The following is a 27,365-nucleotide window of genomic DNA, read 5'->3' as shown; positions in this document are numbered from 1 at the left end:
GATGGGACTTTGAGCCTTTTGCACTTGTTTGAGCAGAGGATGAACCACTCTTGGGGTTGCTTTCTTTTTTGGCCCTACCCTGCTAAGATCAGAGGTTGCTTTCAGACACCAGCTTTTCCTGGGCAGAAAGGGCTGTCCACGCCCGTCCACGCCCCTGGGGCTGGGCAAGGGCTCTGCTCCCACTGTCTCCGAGGCCGTTTCCATCCCTCAGTTCCCCACAACATAGTGATTCATGCGTTTCAGGAGGAAGAGGATGGATGTTCTACCACGGGCGTGTGCTGGGCTGCTCCTTCTGTCCCTGCTCTGTGGCACTGGCCTCTGCCAAAGGAGCAAAAGTAAGTTCAGCTGTGGTAGATCCAACCCCCTTGTGCTGCCCCGTGGGGAATAGACACACTGCTGAGGAGCTTCAGAAATGCAGTTGAGAGCTGCTGTGTGCTTCTCCTCCTGTCTTCTCTCTCCTCAGCATTTGGGCCCCCTGTCTTGCTACCCACTGCTGGTTAGCAGCCAGTTGACTATTCAGGCAAAGCCTCCACTGCCTGCCTCAGGAATGGCACCAGCCTTTCTCATGCCCTCCCATGGCTTTTTCCATTCCTGATGCCCTGATCTTTCTCGTAGGCAACCGCTGTGTGCTGTCCCGGGCCAAGAGCTGCACTGAGTGCATCCGAGTGGACAAGGACTGCTCCTTCTGCACTGATGAGGTGAGACCTTGCAGGGATGCCCAGGGCTCCACTTCCCACTCTAATCACAAAGGGATCCCACCACCCCTGGAAAGCTGGGAGAGTCACCTGGGAATAGTGGCAGCTTCTGGCTCCAGCTTCCCTCTGCGACAAGCTGAGCTGAATGGGAAGCACAGAACTGCGAATTTTCTTTGGTGTGGACAAAAGGAGAGGAAGGGGAGCCCAGGACAGACTTGCAAGAGTTGTTCATGGTGGAGGAGACCTTTCAGATCATCAAACCCAACTGTTAACCCAGTGCTTCTGAAGTTCACCACTGAACCATATCTCTCAGCACCACATCTACACATCTTTGCAATTCCTCCAGGGACGGTGATTCTACCACTGCCCTGAGCAGCCTGTTCCAGGGCTTGACAACCTTTTTGGGGAAGAAAATGTTCCTCAAGTCCAACCTAAACCTCCTCTGGCACAAGACAAGGGTTAACCAGAAAATGACAGTGAAAGTGCATGCAAGAAATAGAGGAAGAGTCTTATCCCAGACACGCCAGTAAACTGCTGGTGGTCACATTTCTCTGCTGCAGAGGGATACTGGCTCCTCAGTGTGACCTTCATCCCCATCCCTCTGCCTCGCTCCTGCTCCCAGTGACTCACTAAAGGTCTCAGCAGAGGACCTTTCCTCTGGCACAGAGCACTTTCTGCTTCCTGAGGTGGTGATGTTGTTCTTGCCCCCTTGGCAGAGCTTTGAAGAGCCTCGCTGTGACTTGTGGGAGAACTTGCTGCGGTCTGGCTGTGGGGAGGCCAACATCGTGTACACCAGGGGCGAGATGAGGACCCAGCAGGTGAGTGCTTGCTTGGCTGCTTCTCAGGGGCCACACCATTCCCAGTGGCCTTTGTGGCCTTTGGCCTCCTCTTAGAGTTTTCAGCAGGAAGAACACCAAGTCCAGACCTCTGTTTCTGTAGAGTCCCCTCAAAACTTCACCTGCCCTCACTAGCTGACAAACTCATTTGGCAGCCAGCCCTGGTCACTTAGGGCTGGGGTGGCTTTTCAGGCAAAAGAGATGTAAGCAAAATGCCAAGGTCTGGAGGAGGTGCCCAGCTCATGGCCATGGGGGAGGATGCTTTGGTCCCTGGCTGTACACAAGGGGAGGACGTGTGATCGTCCCTGCCTTTCCTCTTCCCACATAGCTCCTTGCCTCCTCCTCACTGCATGTGTGCAGGAGGTGGAGCCCATCTCAGGAGATGAAGTCCCATCCCCCTTACATCACTCTTTCTTCACAGAATTTCAGCATCAACACATCCCTGCAGAGGACCCAGGTGTCCCCCCAGAGCATGTTCATGCGGCTTCGAGCTGGGGAGGAGATGAGCTTCAACATGGATGTCTTCCAGCCTTTGGAGAGCCCTGTGGATCTGTATATCCTCATGGACTTCTCCTACTCCATGTCTGATGATCTGGACAACCTCAAAAGCATGGGCCAAAAACTAGGTGAGACCAGAACTGGGAGAAGAGGGGAAGCAGCTCCTGTGCTGCTGAAGACAGGCAGCTCACTCCTGCCCACAGCAGAGAGAAAGGGCTGTAACTGGCAAAGGGCTGAAGGCATTTGTGCTAATTAGAGGTTCTTCTGGTCACTGCTCTGGAGGGGGATGTCTCTCCTGGCCCTGCATGCATCACTGCACTGCTCTCTCAGCCCAAAACTGGGTCTGATGACCTGTGGAACTGATCTGTGTGGTGGCTTGGGCATCTTGAACCTATAGATGAAGTGTGTGCTCCTGCAGAAGCTCCAGTCCTGGAAAGGGGCTACCAAAGAAGGTATAGGTTTCTACCCTGATAAAGACAAGACCCAAGCCCAAAGAACTTAAATGCTGACAGTTCAGGAGTGTTATCTAAGAACAGATAAGCAGAAAAGATGTCCAGGAAGGGACTTCTTTCCCTGGAGCAGCAACCTCGTAGACATCTCTTTATTCACTTGTTCATTCCTCCCTCTCTTCCTCTCCTCCCAGCGGAGTTCCTGCAAGATCTGACCTCCAATTATACCATTGGATTTGGCAAGTTTGTGGACAAAGTCTCATCCCCTCAGACAGACATGAGACCTGAGAAGTGAGTGAGGCCAATGGGTCCCTGGGATGGGAGCAGAGAAGAGGGCAGGCACCTTCTGTTTCTCCATGGCTTTCTTGATCTTCACCATCTGTGGTGCAAGAACCTCTGTGCTTCCCTCTCCTTCATTGCCAGTACCTTCCCCTGGCCTCCCCTCCCTCTGCCTGGGGCTTGCTGTAGTACTATACCTCTTCAACTTTCAGACCTTCCCTGCTCTTCAGTGACAAATGGCACATCTTGTCATCTTCTCCGCCTCTGCCCTTATCCCTTCTGCCTCCCGGTGCTGGTGGCTTGAAAACTCAACTTCTTCTCTTCACTGTAGGGAGTCCCCCAGCTCTCTCACTGCCCCTCCTTGCACCCAGGCATCCCTTTGCCCCTGCCATCCACAGCACCACTTCTCTTCTCTCCTAGGCTGCGTGAGCCCTGGAACAATGCTGACTCCCCCTTCTCCTTCAAGAACGTTATCCGCCTGACCAGCAACATCAACTACTTCAGCCAGGAGCTCAGGAAGGAACGCATCTCTGGCAACTTGGATGCCCCCGAGGGTGGCTTTGATGCCATCCTGCAGACAGCTGTTTGCAAGGTGACAGTGTGGGGGTGGGGGCACAGGAGCTGCGTGGGCAGGGCTCTGTTTTTGATGAGTGGATCTCCTACTGGGTGGTCAGCAAACATCATGCTGGGCAGCTGAGCCAGGCAGGGAATCAGGGCACACCTTCAGCCTCAGTCAGTTCTTCCCCTCCCAGCAGCATGCTCCCAGTGCTGAGTTGTTTGGTATTCCCAGTTTTTCCTAGCTCTTAGACCATCTGTGTTTGTACTCCGGTGTTTGATCCCCAGCACAGGAGCTGCTTGCTGGGCACCCAGTGTGTGCTCTGCCCCATTTTGTGCTCATGGTGGTGAAACTCTGCTCCCTGGAGAACAGCCACGTGGGCTGAGGGCTGAGCATAGCTCCAAACACATCCCAAAAAGCATGGGGTGACCCCCTGCACACAGACGTGGGCCTGGTACCAAGCTGCTGGCAGACGTCAGAGGTGTTGGGAGTGCAGATGGAGGAGGTGGAGGCCTGCTGGTTTGGATTCCCAGGGCTTCTCTTTGTGGCCAAGTGGAGATGGTGCCCTGCCTCTTGGGCTTTCCACCTCCTGACAGTGCTGGCCTGCCAGCGCCTGCAAGGGCTGCGAAGTGGTTTGGTGGGCACAGAGACAATTGTTCCTTCTGCCCCTCCCTGGCTGTAGGATAAGATTGGCTGGAGGAAGGACAGTACTCACCTGCTCGTGTTCTCCACCGAATCTGCCTTCCACTACGAAGCTGATGGTACCAACGTCCTGGCAGGGATCCTGGCAAGAAATGATGAGCAGTGTCACCTGGACACCCACGGTACCTACGTGTATGACACCAAGCAGGACTATCCTTCCGTGCCCACCCTGGTGCGCCTGTTGGGCCAGCACAACATCATCCCCATCTTCGCTGTCACCAACCACTCCTACAGCTACTATGAGGTGAGGAGACACAGTGGTGGTGCCACATGGGCTTACCTTTACTCGAGGACCATTACTCCTCTGCCTGCAGCTCTGCTGTGAGGAGAAAGTGTTCTTCCATCTCTCTCTAAAGGCTAAACCAACATCTTGATACTTTAAGAAGGTGTCACAGGGTGTGGGGGAGTCTGATGTGGGTCATAGGAGGACTCAGGGTGTGCTATTTGGTGTGAGAATCTGTGCTCCTAGAGGTCATCTCACGTTGGTGTCTGAATTGTGTAAAGCTGTGGGCACAGAGACCTGGAGAGTGATTTAGGTTGGAAGGGACCTTTAAAGGGCTTTGGCTGCTGTCTTTTTGCAGAAGCTGCACAAGTATTTCCCCATCTCTGAGATCGGGGTGCTCCAGGAGGACTCTTCCAACATCGTGGAGCTGCTCCGCACAGCCTTTGAGGTAACAGCTCTCTGGGGCTCTGCTGTTGCTCCAGGGCAGGCAGAGGGTGGGCACCTCCTGCTCGGGGGAGCAGGTAGGAGGTAGGATGAGGCCCCTCTGGGCAGCCCATGGGGTTGTCCCAAATGTGCAGCTGAAAATCGACAGTGCTTGTCTTCTGCCATCCAGCGCATCCGCTCCAAGATGGACATCCGGGCTGACTTTGTCCCCAGAGCCTTGAAGACAGAGTTCACCTCCTCCATGTATGACAAGACAGAATCTGGCTCCTTCCACATCACCCGTGGAGAAGTGGTAAGTTGCTGGATGGCCCCGGAGGGAAAGCCTGTGTGAGAGGCTGAACCCTCCATAGTGTCCCTCCTTTCTACACCTAGGGTCAGTCTGGCCTAGCTGTGGTCCAGCAAAGCTGGCTCACCCCTGTGGCTTGTCCTCTCCTTCCAGGGCAAGTTCAAGGTGCGTGTGAAGGCTCTGGAGTACGTCGGTGGGCAGCATGTCTGCAGCCTCCCTGAGAGAGACCGCCAGGGAGTTGTCCACGTGAAACCCACGTCCTTGAGTGACAGCCTCAAAGTCACAGCCTCTGTCATCTGTGACGTGTGTCCTTGTGAACAGGTACAGGCTGCAGAGATATGTCTTGTTCCTGGCCAGCCTGGGGTGGGAATGTGGTGACCAGCATGTGCAGGTCCCACTCACTGCTGCTTTAGTGGAGGCTCATCCTGGCCCAGGAGACTGTCACTGCTGCCTGCATCAAGCTGGGCACATTGTCCTAGGGCAGAGCTTGGTCTCGAGGGCAACACTTTGCTTCTAGATCTGTTGTCTGACTCCTGAAATGATCTTGAGGGCAGCTGAGCCCGTTCAGCAATGCCTCTTCTCTTACAGCAACAGGAGTTTAGCTCACCCAAGTGCAGCTTCCACGGAGACTTCGCTTGTGGACAGTGCCTCTGCCACCCAGGCTGGTAAGAACATGGTCCAGTGCTGCACCTCTCCCTCGGTCTGGAGACCTGCAAGCGACACACACTCATGTCCTGGGCACCTTGCACTCTGCTCCTGCCTCTCTCAGCACCGTCTCCTCCTGCTAGGCGAGGGGACACATGCGACTGCTCCCCGGCGTCATCCCCCAACAACGAAGCCTGCATCCGCCCCGGGGACGTGGAGCCGTGCTCGGGACGGGGCGAGTGCCTGTGCGGGAAGTGCCAGTGCTACGCCGAGGGCTTGACCCAACGCTTCGACGGCGCCTTCTGCCAGTACGATGTTCTGCAGTGCCCGCGCACCTCCGGCTTCCTCTGCAACGGTGAGAGCAGCCCCAGCAGTCCCCCGCTGCCAGCTGTGCTGGGCCCTGCTCTGTCCTGGTGGCTCTGGCGTGGGGGGTGCTGAGTGACGGGTGATGGGCACTGGGCACTCTGTGCTCACAAATGTGCTTGGGAGGAAGCTATCGAGCAGCCTCTTTGCACCCCGGAGCCCAAAGGATGGCAGCAGGCAGAGCCGGCTCAGCGGCCTGGCACTGGGCACCAGGTGATTCTTCATCTTGTGTCGCAGATCGTGGTCGCTGCTCCAAGGGTGCGTGCGTGTGCCAGAGCGGCTGGGAGGGTCCGGGCTGCGAGTGTCCCACGAGCAATGACACCTGCATCGACAGCAGGGGGGTAGGTCCTGCCCTGCCTACACAAGGGGCAGCCAGACCCAGCAGGGCTGCAGCAGCCTGTCCCAGTGCCTGAAGCTCAGGGGTACCAGGAGCTGGCAACTCGCTGGCTCCCAGTACCACTGCGTCTATGCTTGCTCTCAGACGCCGACTCTCACCTCTTCCCCTCCAGGGCATTTGCAACAACCAGGGGAGGTGTGAATGTGGCAGATGCATCTGTGACAAATCTTTGCTCTACACCAGCTCCACCTGCGAGATCAGCTACTCCCTGGTGAGGCTCAGCCTGGGGTCCCTCCAAGTTTATCACTCCTCCTTCCTGCACAGAGTCTTCAGGGAAGGGAAGTAGAGCAGGAATGAAGGCGCAGTGGTCAGGAACGAAACCCTTAGCAGGGGTTGGTCTTGTGTGCTGCCTTCAGGGGCCAGGAAGGGTCTGGTACGGGAGCTGCTCTGCAGCCCTGGGCTTTCCTTGCCCCGCTCCAGTTCACCAGCAGGACGTCCATCAGTGTTTATCTGCATGCTGGTGGGTAGAGTTTTGAGGCTCTCTTCCTGACCTGGTCTCACTCTCTTCTAGACTGGAAAATGCATTTCACAGTCTGGTGTCTCAGTTTTCCACTGACAAATATGGGATAACCCCACAGTGGGGATGGAGAAAGCTGACTTGGTTGTGTTTTGGAAAGGCCACCTAAAACCTTTGGAGAAGGTCTGCTCACTGCCCAGCTGCAGGCTGTTTGTATAAAAGGTTTTGGAGCCTCCTGGGCTGGGCTCCTGGGTTCATAAATCCTTCACTGGACGCCTGCTCTTGGTGTTTCCTCTTTCTGACCTCAGCAGGGCAACAGGGTGAGGACACAGCATTGCCTCTGTAGCTTTGCCTCTCGTAGGTGATGTCCTCCCTTACAGCCCAGGGCTGTGTGCTGACTGTCCCTCCTTGCCTCTGTGCCCAGGGCTTCCAGGCCATGTGTGAGAGCATCAGGGACTGCGTTCGCTGCCAGGCCTGGGGAACAGGCAACACGAAAGGGAACTGCGACACCTGCCAGCTCCAGATACAGATGGTGGAGGAGCTGAAGAAAGGTACCAGAAGAAGCAGAGCTGGGTGCAGACACGTGTGGTGTGTCTCCTGTGGGCCCTGTCCCTTGTGTGTGCACGTGAGGCTGCTCCCCAAGCCTGTCCTGGTGACTTTCCAACCATGTGCCCTCCCTCTGCAGAGGAGGCCAGTGAGTACTGCTCCTTCCAGGACGAGGATGATGACTGCACCTACCACTACACCCTGGAGGGAGACCCCAGCGTCCAGCCCAACACCACTGTCCGTGTGCAGAAGAAAAAAGGTGAGCAGGGACCTGTCAGGAGGTCTGCATCAGCAGTGACCTGCTCCACAGTGCCTTGGTCTCCACTTTGTCCCTTGACTCTGCCCCGTGGCAAGGTCAGCTGTGGGCAGTACCTGCCTGCCCACCTTTCTGTGTGACATGGTGGGCAACGCTGGCTGTCACATGCACTGCAAGGAGTGGAGGGTAGCACCTTTAGAGATTTGTGCCTTCTCACTGCCACCATGGGCAGGGATTGATGTGAGGTGTGGAATAGCCCCTTGGGAGGGCTGGATGGGAGCAGAGGTGGGACAATGCTCCTTGAACAGCACTTCTCATTGTGAGAACCAAGAGAGATGTTCCCACAGTTAAGTGGGCTGCTCCATCCCTCAAAGAGCTGTGGTCCAGCCTTCCCCCCGTCTTTGTCTCCCTGTTCCCTCCCTTTACATCCCATTCCCGGGATGACATTGCTGTCACTTGCAGAGTGTCCGCCAGGGAGCTTCCTCTGGCTCATCCCACTGCTCATCTTCCTCATCCTCCTTCTGGGGCTACTGCTGCTGCTCTGCTGGAAGTTCTGTGCCTGCTGCAAGGTGAGTGCTTCAGCCAGGTGCCCCAGCCTGGAGAGAGGACCCAAAAAAACCCAAATATGACACATTTCCAGAACGCACCCAGCCTTCAGCATGACCAGACTGGCAGGGGCTGGGTCCCAGTGGTACCCAGCCCCCCTGTCGTTGCCCACATGAACTGCTGTGGGATTGCCCCTAGTGAAGGGATATCAGGCTCAAACCAGCTTCCAGAGCCCCTTCCATCCACTGCCCACCCATCCTTGCTGGCGTGGTTCCTCCCAGCTTGGAGACATGGAGAGTTTTGCCCTTGGCTTCCAGGTGACAGTGTCTTTGGCTGTTTGTTTTCTAGGCTTGCCTGGCACTGCTCCCCTGCTGCGCACGAGGTACTGGCCTCTTGGACTGGGGGGAGGGGGATCTGTGGGGTTCACTGCCTTCCTGGGTTGGGGGGAGCATGCTGGGATAAGTATCTCTGTCTCCTCTGAGCCGGGAAGGTGGATCAGGAGAAAAGCTCCTAGCAGAGAGCCTGAGCCAAGGAGCCCCTGAGCTTCTTGAGCATCACTGCTCCTCCCTGCCCCACACCCTGCTATGTGCCGGTGGGAATCCTGCTGCTGGCTCTCCCCTTTGTAATGCCTAGGCGGTGCGAGGTGCTCTCCTCACTCATGGACAAACCTTGCCCTCTTCACTCCACTCCTGACATCCCAGCACTTCTAATCTTGGTGGAAGCCCTAAAGATTCCCCAGAACAAAATTCCCAGTGTTGGGAAGCTGCTGACTGGCGTTATCCTCATCTGCCCAGACTCTGACCCTGCCCTTGGCCCTGCAGGTCGCACAGTTGGTTTCAAGGAGGACCACTACATGCTTCGTCACAGCCTCATGTCCTCTGACCACCTGGACACCCCCATGGTCCGCAGTGGGTCCCTCAAGGGTCGGGACACAGTCCGCTGGAAGATCAACAACAACGTTCACAAGCAGGGCTTCACCTCCCTCGCTGCCACCAGCCCCAAGGATCTCAGTGAGTGCCACATCTGAGGAGCAAGGCATAGAGGAAATGCTGTGAGTGCTGTGAAGGACACAAACCCTTGGTGGCGACCACAGTTCCAGCAGCCATGGTGTTAACCTCCAAGCTCAAGTGCAGTGGAGGTTTTTCCTTCATCTGCTTCCATCCTGGGGGAAGCTGAGCAGGACATCCCTGAGTCCAGCTCTGTAGCAGGACAGGTGGCAGCCTTGCAGACCTCTTAACAGCTGATTGCCTGGTGGATGTGCCCTGCATGTTTCATAGTCTCGTTGTTTCATAACCTCAGTGGCCCAGCCTTGATTTCACTGTCTCACTGTCCAGTGGTGGCTCTGGGCTGACGTTCCCTTTGCTGGATCTGGCAGAAGGCTTCCCAGTCAGCCTCCAGTTCTCAGAGGGCTTTCTCTGCTGGTGCTGTGGGGTTCAGGTGCTAGGGATACCAGATCTGGACACCAAGCATCACACATTTGCCACGATGCAAACTGTATTGTTGTAGCATAACAAATCTAACCCCAAGAATCAGTAAAACCACTTTGTCACACGCAGCTGATGTGCCTCAAAGGCACAACTCCCTTTGTGCCGAGGGCTCTCCCCAGGAGCAGCCCCAGCCTGAGCTCAGTGTGCTGGTGAGCTCCGGCTCCAGTGGATCTCAGTGGCTCTGCACATCTGTGACTAAGGGCAGGATGTGGATGTGTGAAGGAAATAGCAGAATCCAGGGATAACTTCCAAAGGTTTAGGTGCCAAAGGGGAATGATAATGCCTCAGCTAGCCTAAGAAAAATACTATCAGTCTGCTAAAACTGGTAAGAGTAAGTGATTGGTGTGCTGCTGCCCTTGGCTCAGACACTGGCCAGCAGTTAAGAGAAACACCTCTACAGAAAGATACTGACTAAAGATGTTCCCTTATTTTAGGGGACATCTTTATCCTCTGTAATTATAACAGAGCATAGCTGAGAGATCTGAGGCATAGAGGCCGTACATGAAATGGGTAAAGACACAACCAAAGAACAATTCTGCTTCTGCATTCAAAATTCATGTCAACTTTTTTATGCTCTGAGTCACACCAGTCAGTGGAAGTAATTTTTGGGTGTTGACAAAGGGTCCTAAAACCCAAGTAAATGTATTAAAATTACCAAGGTCCAGGCTGGGTCCAGTTCTTCCCAGGGAGAGTGATTGGAATGGGCTGCCCAGGGAGGTGGTGGAGGCACCGTCCCTGGAGGTGTTCAAGAAAAGCCTGGATGAGGCTTTCAGTGCCATGGTCTGGTTGACTGGATAGGGCTGGGTGCTAGGTTGGGCTGGCTGATCTTGAAGGTCTCTTCCAACCTGGTTGATTCTATGATTCTGTGATATTGCAATATGGAAAATTTGAGCTGACATCTACAGATAAATAAAAATACCCAATTTCCTGGGCAACCTGCCCCTACTTAATAGAGTTAGGTCAGAATTGCCCATTAGGAGGGTTCAAAAGCTTAGGCTGTACTACTGCTGTGTATAGAAGTCACTCTCAAAGTTCAGGACCAGATGTCTGGCAACGTGATCTAGTTGAGGATGCTCCTGCTCACTGCAGAGGGTGTTGGACTAGATGACCTTTGGAAGTCACTTCCAGCCCAGACTCTTCTGCAATTCCCCGTGCTTCCAGCCTGTGGCTGGGTGATTTCTCTGACCAAGAAGGAAGGGTTCTGACTCGGGGATTTCTCCCTACAGTTCCCTACGGGCTGTCGCTGAGGCTGACCCGGCTCTTCACGCAGAACCTGCTGAAACCAGACACCCGGGAGTGCGAGCAGCTGCGCAAGGAAGTGGAGGAGAACGTATGAGCCTGGGCATGCAGGGGCTCTTGGGCTGGGACAGGGGAACAGCCATGCTGCAGGGGTATCTGCAGTGCTGGGGAGAGGAAAGTGCCCCTTCCCTGTGAGCACAGGCAGCTCTGGGAAGGAAGAAGCAGTTTTTCCTGCTTCTGAAAGCAAGCAGAAATTGTAAGCTCACAGCTGTGAGAGTTGCCCAAGTGCCACACTGGTGAGGTCTGAGGGTTGCTTTGGGGCAAGTGGTCTGAAGCTCCTGTCTGGCTTCACGTTGCAGCCTCTTGTCGTGTCCTGGGGAGAAAGCAGGTGGTGGCCCCTGCCTGGTGTGGCAGGGTGAGATGAGGCCCTGCGGGTGGGCAGGGGGCTCTTGTGTTTGCTGGCAGCAGTGCCTGCTCCCTGAACACACCCCTGTTCAGCAAGGAATGCGTTGTCAAAGTCCTTTCTTGCTCCTTGCAGCTGAATGAGGTTTTCAGGCACATCCCTGGCTGCCACAAGCTCCAGCAGACCAAGTTTAGGTGAGTCACTGTAGGAGAGACCTCCTGCAAGACAGGGTTCCCCCAGGGCCCTGCTGATGAGGGAACAGAGGGCTGGGCTGTGAAGGGAGGGAGTGTGGTCTGTAAGCTGTCCCTGGCACAAGCAGAAGGCTGGTGAGGTGCTTCATCCCCTCAGGCTGCAAAGCAGAGCCCATCCAGCTGCGCAGCTGCTCTCAGCAGCGTTTAGCTTTGGACCTGAGACTCCTACAGGCAGACACAGCTCCTGGTCTCATGCTGCTCATGGGAAGATTCCCACTGACCTCAGAAGTTCCTACCCTGGGTCAAGTCACGAGTACCTGGTGCAGGATGGGGGAGTGCTGGTGCTGAGCAGGAGTGTTATCCCTTCCCCGTGGCTCTGGCTAGATGTGATGTCCCCTGTGGGCATGTTCCTCTTTGCGTTAGGAAACCCAAGGCTGGAGGGAGCAGCCAGGCAGGAGGGAACATGTGATGGGGCCACAGGCTGTGCCAGGTGATGGGTTGGCACCCGCAGGGCAGCTTCCACGGCTCAGACCTGTGTAGGGCTGTGATTCACACAGAGCTTTGTCTCCTCAAAGCTGTTACTCACTCGGACTTCTTTTCCCTCCCCAGGTTACAGCCCAATTCTGGGAAAAGGTAGGAGGAACTTGTAGCCTTCCTTGTGCTGCTTCTCCCTCTGCACACCTGCCTGTGCTGAGTGCCTCATGCACTCACCAGCCCTCCAGCTGCTGTGCGAGGTGAGCCACCCTGGCCTCAGTTCTCAGCTGGCTTTCTCTTGCTGCTGCTCACAGGCAGGACCACACCATTGTGGACACAGTGCTCACTGCCCCTCGCTCAGCCAAGCCAGAGATCATCAAAGTGGTGGAGAAGCAGGTTTCTCACGAGGCTTTCCATGACCTGAAGGTTTCACCAGGCTATTACACTGTGACCTCAGACCAAGGTAGGGAGCAGGGCCCAGGGCTCCCTCCTGACTGGGCAGGAGCACATTTCCCACCTTTCAACATTACCCCTTACACCAGATGCTCATGGGATGGTGGAGTTCCAAGAGGCTGTGGAGCTGGTGGATGTCCGTGTCCCACTCTTCATCAGGGAGGATGATGATGATGAGAAGCAGCTGCAGGTAGAGGCCATCGACGTCCCCACTGGCATCGCAGAGATTGGACGTAGGCTTGTCAACATCACCATCATCAAAGAACAAGGTGAAGGGCTGCCACCGTGGCACAAGCTGAAGGGTGTTAGTGTCTGAGTGCCCCACATCCAGGTGGGCTCAAGCGGTTTCTTAGGAAGGCACAGCCCATGTGCCTGAGCTCCTCCAGATCACAGAGCAGGGACTTGATGGTGACTCCTGTCCGAAGTCACCTGGGTTCAGAGAAGCGCCACAAGAAAGATCAGAGGGCTGGAGCACCTCTCCTAGGAGGACAGGCTGAGAGTTGGGGCTGTTCAGTCTGGAGATGAGAAGGCTCTAAGGAGACCTTATTGTGGCCTTCCAGTATCTGAAGTGGGCTACAAGAAAGCTGCTGAGGGACTTCCTAGGATGTCAGGTAGTGAAAAGTCTGGGGGAATGGAGCAAATCTAGAAGTAGGTAGGTTCAGATAGGATGTCAGGAAGAAGTTCTTCACCATGAAGGTGGTGAGATGCTGGAACAGGTTTCCCAGGGAGGTGGTGGGTGCCTCATCCCTGGAGGTTTTTAAGGCCATGCTGGATGTGGCTCTGAGCAACCTGATCTAGTGTGAGGTGTCCCTGCCCATGGCAGGGGAGTTGGAACTGGATGATCTTTGAGGTCCCTTCCAACCCTGGCAATTCTGTAATTCTGTTAACAAGAGCATCTTTTAAAGCATCCAGTGGAGAAAGATCATCACCCCTGATGGCAGAGACCCCCAACCATTTGATCATTACATGTTTGGATGCTACCAATTGCATGGCTGATCCAGGGTTAACGACAAGCTTCTGCTGCAGCAGTTCACAGATTGCTGGAGCTAAGCAGAACTTCTTTGTTGTGATGCTGTGCTGGGGGCAGGTGGATTTCCCCACCACTTTGCTTCTGCTTCCCACCTGGTTGTTTCCAGCGAAGTCTCCAGCCCATGCAGTAATATTTTGTGTGTGCATGGTTCACAGTCACGGGTGACAGGAGCTCTGTTCAGGGAGGGAACTGAGCTGCGTGGTTGTAACGTGATTCTTCACATTCCTTCCCTCCTGCCCCTTGCAGCCAGCAGCCTCATCACCTTCTTGCAGCCAGCCTATTCCCACAGCCGCTTTGATAAGGTGGCCAAGATCCCAGTCCTCCGGGAGATCATAGACAATGGGAAATCTCAAGTCACCTACCGGACCCGGGATCTCACCGCCAAGAATGGCAGGGTAAGCCTGGTGCCCCTGGCCCTGCAGGCAGGAGCGAGTGGGCAGAAGGCTGGGAAGGAGCCAACCCTGGGGCTGCAGAAGAGCAGTGTCCAAGATCAGAGGGGATGTGGCTTAAGTTCACAGCTGGACTTGATCATCTTGGAGGTCTTTTCCAGCCTTAATGATTCTATGATTGTGTGGTTAGGAGAGGGGTGACCCAAGGCTTGAGGTTAGCACAAGGATAGACATTCTCCTCCATCCCTTTCTCCCTGTGCCTCGGGGACCCAAGGTCTTGCCTGTAGCTGAGGCAGAGGGCACCAGCTTCCCCCTGAGCTATAAGCACTGGGAGACAAGTGGAGATTCAAGCTTGAGAAGAGCAGATTTAGATTGGATCTTAGGAACAAGCTCTTTACTATGAGGGGGGTGGAGCACTGGAAGAGGTTGCCCAGAGAAGTGGTTGAGGCTCATTCCCTGGAGATATTCCAGGTGAGGGCCCTGTGTGACCTGGTCTAGTGAGGATGTCCCTGCTGACTGCCGAGGGTACACACTAGATGACCTTTAGAGGTCCCTTCTGGCCCAGACCATTCTATGATTCACTGGAAGATGGTGGGAAGCTCTCTGGGACCCTTCCCCTGGATGCTATGGGCTGTAATCATGCACCTCATCCTTCTCCTCCAGGACTACATCTTCACAGAGGGTGACCTGGTCTTCCAGCCTGGGGAGACCCGAAAGGAGTTGCAGATCCCCTTGTTGGAGCTGACTGAAATAGATACCCTCCTGCACAACTACCAGGTCAAGCAGTTTGCTGTCGACCTTCTCCATCCCAAGTACGGTGCCAAGATCGGCCGATACCCCCAGACCACAGTGACCATCGCTGACCCAGGTAGGGGCTGGCAGACAGGCAGTGTGGAATGGCAGCGAAGGGTGTGTGGGGGTAAACCTCTACACCCGACCAGCCCACCCCGAGGTGATGTACAGAGCTCCAGACAGGCTCTTCACCCAAAGAGTGGCTCCGAGCCTCCTCCATCTCCAACCGGCGGGTTCGGGGCGCCCTCTAGAGGCGCTGGGGGGAATAGGCAGTGGCTGGGAAGGAGATGGATTTGCGTCGCAAAAGCAAGCGAGAGGGACTTCTTCTGCCTTGTTCCTTGGGGTTCTGAATAAAAAGCGGTAAAAATAGGGGCCAGGCAGGACTGTCCAGAGAAACTGAGGATGTCCTCCCCCTGGAGGTGTCCACTGTTGGGCCGGATGGGTCTTTGAGCAACCTGATCTAGTAGAAGGTGTCCCTGTCCACGGCAGTGGGGTTGGCAATAGGTGATCTTGAAAGGTCCCTTTCAACCCACACCGTTCTGTGAATCTATTACTTGGCAGTTTCTGTGCCTGGGCAAGTGAAACCACAAGGGTGGTCGCTGAGAAGGTGAGCAATATGAAAGTATTTACCATAGTACTGGTCCTGAATAGTGGGGTACAAGGAAGTCTCTTGGCACAGGACCAACCAGAATTGCTTCAGGGACAGGTACTGAGGCTGGAGAGGCTCCAGATAGCTCTTAGCTAGACTTCCAGGGAGAAGCAACAGGGCAACTTGAGGAAATTCTGTCCAGCTCCCTCATCTCCTGTGGCTGCACAAGGCAGTTGACCAAGCTGCTGAAGTGTTCTTAAATACATTCACAGAGCTAAAGATTTCCAGAGGCAGCAAGGTGGTCTCTTCGCTTCTTCCTACCTGGGCAGCCTGTAAGAAGCAGCCAGAGGTGCAGGACTTGGGGTGTCTGAGCTGGACACTCATGCCAGCTGCTGTGTGGTTTGGGGGGATGTTATCACCAAGTGCCTCAGTTTCACTTCCTTGTGGTGGGGATCTGCCCCTCAGAAATGCTGAGAGAGGCTCACTTGGGTTAGGAGGGCAGTGGTGGAGAGGGTCACAATTCACTCTTCTTCTGCACGGGACACTAGCACTGATGTGGCCTTCCTCCCTCCTGTCTGCAGAGGTGGTGGATGGTGTCCCCTCAATGACTGGCCTGGGCCAGGTCTCCCAGTCCCCCAAAGGCCGCCTGAGTGCACCACTGAACCCCAATGCCCACGCTCTTGGCCCCAGAGAAATCCGCTTCAGCTGGTTTCCTCCACCGGGAAAACCTCTGGGCTACAAGGTAAGGGGTGAGTGGATCCCAGGGGGTGGTGTGGGTCCCATCTCCAGATGTTTCACACAGTCATTTGTGCTAAAAGGCTTAGGAGGAGATGCCCGAAGGAGGTAGCAAGCTCGCCTCTTCTAGCCCTCTCCAGCCATTGCTGGGAAGATGTGGCATTTGCAGGAAGGATTCCTAATGGGTTCATCCTCCTTTCCATCACTTCCCATGCAATGCTTGGACTCTTCTGACCTCTTTCAGAGAGGTGGTCCAACAGCCTGGCTTTCCTGAGCAGATCTACAAGGAATGGGGTGATAGATGCAGTGAAGCTCTGAAGGAACCATGGCTTGCCCTTGCTTTGCCAGGTGAAATACTGGATCCAAGGGGACCCTGAGTCAGAAGCTCATCTCATCGATGTCAAATCACCATCAGCAGAGCTGAGTAACCTCTATCCCTTCTGTGACTATGAAATGCAAGTCTGTGCCTACAATGCCATGGGTGAAGGACCCTACTCTGACATCATCCACTGCCAGACACTGGAGGATGGTGAGGGACTCTGCACATTGCTTCTTTCCCCAGGAGAGCATGTCGGTGCCTGGGCACCAGGCATAGTACTGAGCTCCTGGTGGTCTTGAGGACAAACATTGAGCAGCTCCCACTGCGACCCAGCTGTGATCCAGTTTGCTATGAGCAGCTGTGTGTGCTGGCTCCCAGCTTGTGGTAACCTGCACCTCTGCTCTTGCCTTTGCAGTCCCCAGCGAGCCTGGGCGCTTGGCTTTCAACGTTGTGTCTTCCACTGTGACACAGCTGAGCTGGGCTGAGCCTGCAGAAACCAACGGGGAGATCACAGCTTATGAAGTCAGTTATGGACTTGTCAACGAGGACAATGGTAAGAGCTCATTTTCTGACTGGGGCACTCCAACCAGGCTGAAGGGCTGGAGTATGTTCTCCACAGGCTGGGCTGGCCCCAAGAAGCAGCAGAACCAGAACAGCTTTAACCATGTGTCTTATCAAAACTGGGCTCTGGAGGTGTCACTTCTTGGTGGAAGGAGTGCAGAAGAATCAGCACTCAGGATTTAACCCCACAAACCCCAGAGTGCTATCAGCTCCCATTCACTTCCGTAGTGTTTTGTAGTGGCTTATCATCTTAAAAACTTCATTTGTAGGTCTATATCCAGGGCTGGGGTGACAGAAAGATGCTGTTTGGTGGCACACAAACAAAATGAGGCCTCTGCTGCAGGCTGACTTCAGCTTTGAGCTTGGGAATTTGCCTGAGACAATATCATGCCTGCCACGAGCAGCCCAAATACCTGCTGCTCCTTGCCCCAGAACAACTCTGTGTCCTGGCACTGAACCTCAGCAAAGCTGCTGGCCAAGGGTGGGGCGTGGTGGGGCCCTCTGTGTCTCCTGACCTCGTAGGTGATCATAGAATCAACCAGATGATAAGCATACCTGTGTTTGCAGTGCCCATTGGCCCAGTGAAGAAGGTGTTGGTTGAAGACCCAAAGAAGCGCATGGTGCTGATAGAAAACCTGCGGGAGTCCCAGCCCTACCGCTACATGGTGAAGGCCAAAAACGCTGCTGGCTGGGGACCTGAGAGAGAGGCCACCATCAACCTTGCTACGCAGCCCAAGCGCCCCATGTCCAGTGAGTTTCTGCCCAGCTTGGGGGTGCAGGAGCAGTGCTGGGAGAGATCCCCATCACCCTTGCTGCTCCTCCACAGCGTGTTCACTCTGCCCCACCAGCTACCCTGGTGAACGCTGAAGGCCAGCCTGGATGTGGTTTCGAGCTGCTTGTCTAATGGCACTTTCCACCTCTCCTCCAGTCCCCATCATCCCTGATGTCCCCATCATTGATGCAGAGGGAGGTGAGGACTACGACAGCTACCTGATGTACAGCGCAGACGTGCTTCGCTCCCCCGCTGGCAGCAAGCGTCCCAGCGTCTCGGATGACTCAGGTACGTTGCTTGGGGTTTTACAGAGGTCATCTTTAACGTCCGTTCTCCTCAGCAACAGCTTTCAGCAATGGAATTCACTGCTCCATTCCTCCTCATGGTGACGAGGAGATCCAAGTCACGGAGATGGTGGAGACCTTCCAAAGCGCGGTAACTGCAGCCATGCCAGCTCTTGACCAGTTGCAGTGTAAATGAGACCACTGTCTCCTTGTCCTGGCCATGAGGCAAAAAGAAATCTCAGCATGGGGTGGGAGAAGAACTTTTGATGGCCCTCCCTGCTCATCTGCCCTTCCTCTTGCCATTTGGCTGGACCACGAGAGTTACTGTCATCAAACAAGCACAGGCAAGGCACAGAACTCTGAGTCCCTCAGGTTCTTTGCCAAGCCAACAGGAAGGAACTCCCCAAGTGCTGGGAAGGCACTGGCCTCTCTTCCTCCATCACTTCACTCTCTGAATGAGGCTGGCTCCCTTGTCTTGTACTGGGACAACGAGGAGAAGATGGGCCATAAGTGAGATGAAGTTTGCCTGAAGGATCTGGAGGATCTTCCCTGGATGGATTCTCCAGGTCCCGGGATCCAGAGGCCAGTCCATGGTCCTTTCAGAGAGCAAAGTAATGGGAACACCAAGAGTCCGACCATCCTGGGCGTGCATCAAGGAAGAAACCTGTCCTGAGCAGAGGACAGTTGTCACAGGCTCTTCGTGACAGGAACAGGCATGTGGTGGGACTTCGATGCTTGCCTTTTGTTGTGACGGACACAGGGCTGGAAAAGAGCCCCGGGGTTGAGCCCCACACACGTCACATCCCCACCATCTTCCACCTGCCAGTCACACAGTGGTGGCACCACCTGAACTCAGCAGCCAGGCTGTAAACTGGTGCCCTTCCCACCGGGGCCTGCCCCTTTCCCTCCCCAGCAAGCAGCATCCTTCAGGTGGTGGGCAGCCCACTGTCCCCTGCACACCTTGCCAACACCGCTGCTTGCCTTGTCCCAAAAGGCTCCAGGTGGAAATATGTGCAGTTGCTGGGAGAGGAGTTGGATCTTCGCCGCATCACCTGGAGGCTCCCACCTGAAACCATTCCCCGCCTCTCTGGCAGCAGCCACTTCTCCTCGGACACCGAGGGTCTCCTCCACGAGGAGGACAGCGACGTGGCTCCTGGCAGCCTGAGGAGGAGCAGGACGCCCCGGCCCCAAGCAGGTGAAGGACAACTTTGTTACGGCACTGAGTGTCCTGTCTCGTCCTGCTCTGAGCCGAGGGGCCGGCAGCTGGGGTCTGCCCCAGTACGTGTGCCCTTCCTCCCCTCGTGTGCCCATCCTCCTGTTGGTGCCATGCACTGTTCACGTGCCGTGGTCCGCTTCAAAGCCTTGTCCTCGTGTGTCTGCTCACAAGAGTGTCAAGGTAACCCCCATCTCGGCATGGACTTGGGAGTCTGCTAGCAAGTTGCATCTACAAAAGGCTGGACCCTCGAAGCAGGAGCAAACTCAGATGATACCTGCTAAGTGCCACCTCTAAGGGCAGCTCCTCACCTTAATTAAGTGCCCTGAGCTTCTGGGGCAGATCTGCTGGACTGCTATACAGAAATCACTCTCTTGTGGGCAGATGATCTCTCCTGGCCTTCTGGGAAGGGATGGGGGTTTGTCAAGGACCAGAACAACAGAGCAGTCTGATTTTCAGCTGAGACAGCACCCAGAGTAAGATCTGGAGAAACCACCTCCATAAAAAGCGGTTTTCCTCCTCCCACCTTCTTTTCTAATGTTGAACACAAGGAGAGAACATGGTGAGAACCACAGGGCAGTGTCCCAGTGAGGCCGAGGTCTGGAGTTACCTTGAGCACCGTGGGTGTCTCTGGTCTTGGGTGCAGGGCAAAGTCTTCATTTACCTGTTTGTTTCCCCACCGTCGTGTTGGGTAGTTGTGGCTTATTCTAGATGTAGCCCTGCAGAACAACCTTCCAGAGTGGCTGAAGCTGGCATGCAGCCAAAGTGGAGTGGACTGTGATGCCTCCTGCTTCCTCCCCCAGGAGGTCAGAGCAGCAGCCCTGTCCACAGGCACACTCCTCACAGTGTGCTGTCTTTCACAGAGCACTTGCTGAACGGCCGGGTGGACTTCTCCTTCCCTGGTAGTGGCAGCAGCACGCTGACCAGGACAGCCAACACCAGCTACCACCACATGCAGCAGGAGCAGAGGGTGATGGGGAGCTCCTCACTGACGAGAGATTACTCCACAGTGCTGACAGGGCACGGTGAGTACTGTGGTGATGGGACTCATCCTTCCCTTCCACACTCATGACTGCCTTCAGACCCCTGTCCTGAAAGTCCTGCTGGGGTGAGGGCTGTGTTCACAGCCAAGGTGGCTTACGAACCAGAGATCTGGAAGGTCATGTCCTCACCATCAGCCTGTAAGTGCTTTGCTAAGGCCAGCCTGCTCCCAGGCCATTTTGGGAAGGGTTCTCATTGCACACATGCAGAGTGCTTGGGAAAGCAGGCTACATCCTTATCCTCACACCATGAAGCACTCTGGGAAGAGCATGAGTCTCTTTTTCTTGTTCTATCTAGCAGCATGGTTGACTTTCAGCTCCATGTGTACATCAGCTGGCGCTGACAGAAGGCTGTTAAGAGCCTCTTCAAATGTGAGCCTAGAAAGTCATCTCTGCAGGAGCCAGCACCTGAGCTGAACCTGCTCTGAAGTTTCCAATGGTGTTTCTCTCTCTCTCTCTCTCGCACTGCTTCTGTAGATCACCCAGGGAGACTTCTCCCTCCCATCCATGAAGATGCTGGGAGGCAAATCCCACGGCCTCGGGATGTGGGTTTCAGGAACAGGGCAAAGGTGAAGGGTTACTACCCCAGCACTGGCTGCCGGGACTCTATAATCATGACTGATGGGTCTGCAGGGACTTGCAAGTACATAGGTACAGCTCTGTCCAGTGTCTCCTCTCAGCCATGCATCCCTTCACCAGCCAGTCATGAGCTGTTGGCATCCACTACTCACCCCAAATCTTCTCTCCATGTCTTGCTGTGTGCCACATTGATCTTCCTCCTGACCCAGCCCATGCCTCCATCACACCACCTTTCCATTTGCAGGTGAATTCAGCTGTGTTCCCACCCACCTGAGCTAATTAACACCCACCACCACTGCTCTAACGAGATGAACAGCATATTGTCCTCATCATCCCTAACGTGCTGCTTGTTCTCAGTCTTACCCCACAGGTCATTGGAGGACACCTGGAGAGAACGTGTGCTCTGTAAGAGATGTCCCTTTGCAAGCTCCTTGGCCAAAGCCCATGTCAGGGAAAGGCTTCAGTCACTTGAGTGTCACCTGGGAAGCTGCTGTGCTCACCATGAGCCTTGTGTCCCAGTGGGCTGAGGGGGAGACAGAGCACCCAGTCCTGCTCCCAGCTGCCCCCATACCCTTGAACACCTCCCTAGAGGTGTTGAGTTGCTTTAGCTGTAGACTAGGACTAGTCTTAACTGAGCTACGTCTGAAGATGTCTGTGAAGCTGCTGGCAGACTTCAACAACAGCAAGAAGGACCATGCAGAGCACCTGCTGTAGTCTCTGTACTGCAGGGCTATGAAGCTTACTTTGACTTGTCCCATCCAAGCTTGGCCCCCTAAGGCCATGGGAACTCACTGCAGGTGTGCAGAGCCAGCCAGTCCCACCTCACTGGGGGTGAGCTTGCAGAGATGGCATCTTGCCACGTTCTCCCCAGACCATCAGCTCCATGCCACGCTTAAGCGTGCCGCTCCCTCCTCTCCCCAAACCCCCAGATCTCCACCCTGATGTTCCCTTTTTGCCTCAGACTCCAGGCTGCCACTGGGCATCCCTGACACCCCCACACGCCTGGTGTTCTCTGCCCTGGGACCCACCTCCCTGAAGGTCAGCTGGCAGGAGCCGCACTGCGAGAAGGAGGTGCAGGGCTACAGCATGCAGTACCAGCTCCTCAACGGAGGTCAGTGGACAAGCAGCTGGCACCCAGCAGGCAGTTGGTGGTGGAGGGTCTGATCTGGGTCTTCTCCTAAGCAACTGGGCCTAGATAAACCCCCCAAGAGAGCTTGGAGCAGGTGCCCTCCAGAATTCTTATCTAACCTCAAACTGGTTTGGGATTCAGGGGCTGGTCCCAGCTCTGCTTTTTGTGTTAGCAACTCCACAGCTCTCATACTCCATTTCTGCTGGGAGGGACATTTCCTGGGGTTGCTTGTGGAGTCAGATTTCCTCCAAAAAATGCTTGGGTCTCATTCTCAGTTGAAGGCTTCTTCATTACCTTGGACTTGGAGGAAGGATTGGAATGAAAATCTCTTACCTGTACATGAAGCTTGGGGCAGTCAGTGAAAAGCTGATTCTCACTGGATGAACATCCTTGAGTTTTCAACAAGCTGTTGTTTGCCCCAAGCCTTTGTTGGGAACATCTTATCTTTGGTGGCAAGATGTGATGGAAGGTGGTTGGAGAAGGGCCCTGGGTGACTTTTCCAGGTGGTTGGTTTGAAGAAGGGCTTAGCTAAAAGTCATGGCTCTGTCTTTGTGCCCGCACCATGGTGCTGATGTCCCCTTCCTGTCTCCCAGGAGAGGTGCACAGACTCACCATCCCCAACCCCAGCCAGAACTCAGTGGTGGTAGAGGACTTGCTGCCCAACCACTCCTACATCTTCAAGGTGAAGGCACAGAGTGAAGAGGGCTGGGGCCCTGAGAGGGAAGGAGTCATCACCATAGAGTCCCAGGTGGACCCACAGAGCCCGCTCAGCCCTGTACCAGGTAAGGTGGATGGTACTCAGGAGAGGGGTGGCACTGAGGTCTCTGCTGCTGTCTACAGTACTGGCCTTGCTGTTTTCTCTCCCTTTAAAACATCCTGAGCTCTCCTTTCCTTCTTCCCATTTAGAAATATGATCTTCTCCATGCACTCACCTTCCACTGGCAGTCTAGATAGCTGAGACCTTGCGGCTCGCTTCGGAACTGCTGCGTGCAGACCCCTCCCAGGCTGCTCCTCACCACCTTCTGTGACACTGACCTTTTGCTCACACTCCTGCAGGTTCACCCTTCACACTGAGCACACCCAGTGCTCCTGGACCACTGGTTTTCACTGCCCTCAGCCCTGACTCCCTGCAGCTCAGCTGGGAGAGACCTCGCAAGCCCAACGGCTCCATCCTGGGCTACATGATCTCCTGCGAGATGCTGCATGGAGGAGGTATGGTTCTCAGGCTGCAGAAGCCCAGTTCCCTGTGCAGAGCAGAAGAAACCTCCAGCAAACAGCAGGAATTTGCTGTATTTTTGCTGGGACCAGCAACAAAGTTGTCTGCTTACATTGGTGGAGGCTTATTCCAGGCCTGGGAGCTGCTGGACCCTGATGCTTTGTGTCATTGTGTGGTGGTCTGGTGTAATAAGTATGGTGGGAAGAGGAAGCCCCTGTAGCTTACTGCAGCCCAAGCCCAGTGGGGGCTGGTTTTTGAGGATTGGCACTGCACTAAAATAGAGTTGACTTAACCCTTAGTAGAGCAGGGTGTGATCATAGAGTCTGTGGTGGCATAAAGCCTGGAGAAAGCCAAGACAGCAGCTGGAACTGGGGGGAGTGTGTTTGCAGGGATCATCACTCCTGTTTGTCTTCACTGCTGATATGTCTTTGTGGGTTAGGGGAGCCCAGGAATATCTATGTGGAAGGAGACAATCCAGAAACTACCCTGACTGTGCCCCACCTGAGCGAGAACATCCCATACAAGTTCAAAGTGCAAGCCAAGACCACCCAAGGCTATGGGCCAGAGAGAGAAGGCATCATCACTATCGAATCTCAGGATGGAGGTAAAGTGCCATGGCTTTGTGGAGGTGCAAAGACAAGAAAGCTCTCAGAGCAGGAAGCACAATTCCTGGAGCCCTCTTCCAGCTCTGGTGGTGATTCCATTTTCCATGAGAGACATTGTCTTCTGTGAAGATAATGTTGTGCACAGGATGAGGGAGGATCATGAGAACCTGCCAGTGTTTAGTTTATTATGAAACTTCTGCCTTACACCTGGTTGCACACATACCTGAAGGCAGCTTCCTACACTGCAGAGGTGTAAAACCTGCCCTGTACCCCCAGCTCCTCCTAAACCTGGCTCTGACATCAGCAAGAGAAACCTCCTGAGCTGACTGTTGGTGCTCACTGTGTGGGGATGAGGAGGTTGGAAGCTCTGTGTCATTTCTTGTCTGACTCATCCCTTTTCTTTCTCTCCAGGCACTTTCTCCCAGTTTGGAGGACAGCAGTACATGAGTGAGGTGTACAGCTTCCCCACCGAGTACACCACCAAAACCAGCATCAGCCACTCCTCCCTGGAGCCCCACTTCACAGGTAGGTGCTCACTGTCTGCTTTGAACCCCTCTAAAAGCAAAGGATAACTCTGCATGTCCAAAGGGCTGAAGATGCTTTCACTTCGAGTGTCAAAGGCAGGGAAGATCCATCAGGCAGGACTGTTGAAGAGGACCACTGCTGTCTACAACTGCCTGAAGGGAGGCTGTAGCCAGGTGGGGTTGGTCTCTTCTCCCAGGCAACCAGCAACAGAACAAGGGGACACAGTCTCAAATTGTGCCAGGGAAGGTCTAGGCTGGATGTCAGGAGGAAGTTGTTGGCAGAGAGTGATTGGCATTGGAATGGGCTGCCCAGGGAGGTGGTGGAGGCACTGTCCTTGGAGGTGTTGAAGCAAAGCCTGGATGAGGCACTTGGTGCCATGGTCTGGTTGACTGGACAGGGCTGGGTGCTTGGAGGTCTCTTCCAACCTGGATGATTATATGACCAGACCTCAGACCTTTCCTACACCATGTCCCTGCCCCAGAGGTACTTGCAGTTGTTTCCTCACGTGCTGCTCAGCTACAGAGGGAATGCTGAGTTTTGAAAATCCCCCAGGGCTATCCCTAGGGACCAATCACAGCCCTTCCTGCAAGGTTAGATCCCTTTGGAGCAGGAAAACCCAAAGCAGTGTGATGCCCATGGTTAATCATGCCAGTGCAATTATCCCATGTTGTCCCACTTGAGTTCATGGACTCATGGGTTCAAGCTGCAGCATGGAGAGCTGGGGAGCTGCAAGGAGATTCATCTTACTGACTGGCATAGCAAAGCACTGCATCACTTCATGGGAACAGAATGATTTGGGTTGGAAGGGACTTACAAAGGTCAGCTAATCAAACCCCACTGCAGTGAGCAGGGACATCCTCCACTAGATCAGGTAACCCAGAGCCCTGTCGAGCCTGACCGTATCTCCAAGGATGGGGCCTCAACTACCTCCCTGGGCAACCTGTTCCAGTGTTCCATCACCTTCGTGGTAAAGAGAGGTTTTCCATCAGTAAAAGTGGGATTTAAGGAGGAACCTCTGCCAGGAATCATCAGGTGGAGCAGATCCTGCTCCCTGTGACCCCATACTCAGCACTAAGGTTCTCATTGCAGATGGCATGCTGATGACCACCCAGCGAGTGGAGAGCGCCAGCAGCACCCTCACCAAACAGGTCACCAAAGAGTTCGTGAGCCGGACGGTGATGTCCAGTGGGACCCTCACCAAACAGATGGAGAGGCAGTTCTACGAGGCCTGAGCCAGGGCAGGCTGCCCACCACTGGGACATTTGTGTTCAGATGGCAGGACTTTGTGGAATCGTCCAAGGGTGCTTCACCCAGGTGCCACACAGCTTTTCCTGTGGACACAGACCCTACTATGGCTCTTGAAGCTCTGGACCTCTCATTTGGCACCCAATGCACTCCAAGCTCTGCTGCAGTTAGGTCATCAGGTGTGTGCTCGTCCTGCAGGGCTTCTTCACCTTGTCCTGCAGAGTTTTGCAGAGCCCAGAGGGAGATCTTCCATGAACAACCACTGCTCCCTCCAACACCATTCTCCAGTGCCCACCCATCTGGATACACCTGCTGAGGTTCTCCACAGCTCCAGCCTCCCTGGAGTGGAACAATTTACTCTCGTGTCCTCAGTTTTGAGAGGATCCCAACTGCCAGCATCCTGATTTGTAGGTCATCTTTACCTCTAGGCTCTCCACCAACTCACCTTGGCCACTAGAGATGGTTGTTTTGTTCTATGGTGGGGGGTTATTTTGGTGTGAGCTGCCTGGGGTGGGGGTTGGGATTGGTGTAACCTGTGCTTCCTTGCTGCACCTGTGAGGGTTTGTCCTTTGCTGCTGACATTTGGTACCCTGACAGCAAAGTGCAGCCTTCCCTTGGTACAACAGCATCACTCCTGCTCTCTTTTTTTTGCATACAATACTGTACAGTTTTTCATAGTTTATATATAAAAAAATATATATGTATTTTATTATTTTATAAAGAAAAATGGAGGTGGATAGGTCTGTGCTAAACGTGGATGAAGCACTGGGATTGTGGCTGCTGAGAAACTGGAAACACTGGAAAAAATTACTGAAGAGCTTGAGCCAAAGGCTACTTAAACCTTGTGGAAAGCTGCCTTGGGACTTGCATCCTCCATCACTGGAGAGTCCAGCAGGAGGCTGCAAGCAGCCTGACCTCCTCACTGCACAGCATGCACCAGCCAAGAGCTCTCCAGCTGCAGCACTTGGGCACAGAAAGGCTGGGAGCTTCCCGGAGGCACGGGACAAAGATAGCCCTGCCAGTGGTGCCTGGATTTGGGCAGATGATACTGGGTATCTTTTAAAAGCCCTTTTGGCCAACAGCAACATTAATAAAGGGACCTGTGATCTCCCAGCAAACCCAAGGGAAGAGCAAGCCTGGGACCAGCTGGATCCCCTCACCCTCAGCAAGTCTCTGAACCCACTTCAGCCCTTAGCTTCAGCTGTCCTCACGCAGTGCTGGGTGGAGGGCTGAGCTGAGCCTCATTTTCTGGCTGTGGGCAGAGTGCCTGGTGTCTCAGTGCCCTGTGCCAATGAGGTGACTGGGCTCTGTCACTGAGCAGCATTTCCTCGGTGCACTCCAGCCGGATGGGAGGGAAGATCCTGCCCAGTGCAGCATCTGCCACTGTCCCAACCAAAACAGCAGCTTCCCCTTCTCCCTGGTGCCTGATCAGACCTGGATCTTGGCTTTTGTCTTCTTTTGTTCTTATTTTCTTTCTGGACTCGGAAGACTTCCAGCACTGGCACCACTGAGAGCTCCCTCTCCACTGCAGGCTCTTTGAGTAGGAAAGCTCTCCTATGTCTGAGCCAAAGGTGCATGTGGGTGAGTGAAGTCCACAGGAGTCTCCAGCCAGCAGCTTGGAACTAGGTCAATTTTGAACTTGGACCAAGAGATACTTCACCAACCCTTTTGCTTTAGAATGCCTTCAAGAAGAAATTCTTCTTCCTGAGCAAGCACCAGTGGCATTAGCCTGCCTGCATCCCCCTTCCAAATTCACCTTTGTGGCTGGGGATTCCTCTTCTGTTGATGTCTCCTCCTGTACAAGGACTCCATGGCTGACTTCATGGCCCTCTCCCTGGGCTTTGCAGCCCAGGGCAAAACGCTGTCAAGTTGCCTGCAAGAGGGAGCCTCCCCTCCAAGCTTTTTAACCAAAGACTA

The 27,365-nt window shown here is 54.5% G+C and overlaps 1 protein-coding gene across 1 annotated transcript; it reads left to right on the top strand.

The window, feature by feature from the left end:
- Positions 1-232: 232 nt before the first annotated feature.
- On the top strand, positions 233-26,106 carry ITGB4 (integrin subunit beta 4). The gene is made up of 40 exons (XM_064151024.1): positions 233-335; positions 616-698; positions 1,412-1,513; positions 1,953-2,157; positions 2,673-2,769; positions 3,178-3,349; positions 3,996-4,259; positions 4,597-4,686; positions 4,852-4,974; positions 5,122-5,289; positions 5,557-5,633; positions 5,757-5,968; positions 6,214-6,317; positions 6,486-6,584; positions 7,255-7,381; positions 7,516-7,635; positions 8,095-8,201; positions 8,527-8,560; positions 9,000-9,188; positions 10,892-10,995; positions 11,443-11,501; positions 12,108-12,131; positions 12,287-12,435; positions 12,515-12,694; positions 13,702-13,850; positions 14,508-14,712; positions 15,807-15,967; positions 16,309-16,489; positions 16,695-16,832; positions 17,408-17,590; positions 17,769-17,900; positions 18,891-19,091; positions 19,973-20,134; positions 20,627-20,800; positions 21,690-21,839; positions 22,451-22,639; positions 22,914-23,069; positions 23,513-23,677; positions 24,090-24,203; positions 25,293-26,106. Exons 1-40 carry the CDS (start codon positions 233-235, stop codon positions 25,433-25,435), a joined length of 5,595 nt encoding a protein of 1,864 aa, XP_064007094.1. The 3' UTR covers positions 25,436-26,106.
- The last annotated feature ends 1,259 nt before the right edge of the window (positions 26,107-27,365 follow it).

Source organism: Pogoniulus pusillus, chromosome 11, assembly GCF_015220805.1.
Source record: "Pogoniulus pusillus isolate bPogPus1 chromosome 11, bPogPus1.pri, whole genome shotgun sequence".
Classification (NCBI taxonomy): domain Eukaryota; kingdom Metazoa; phylum Chordata; class Aves; order Piciformes; family Lybiidae; genus Pogoniulus; species Pogoniulus pusillus.
This window is presented reverse-complemented; position numbering and strand designations above follow the sequence as displayed.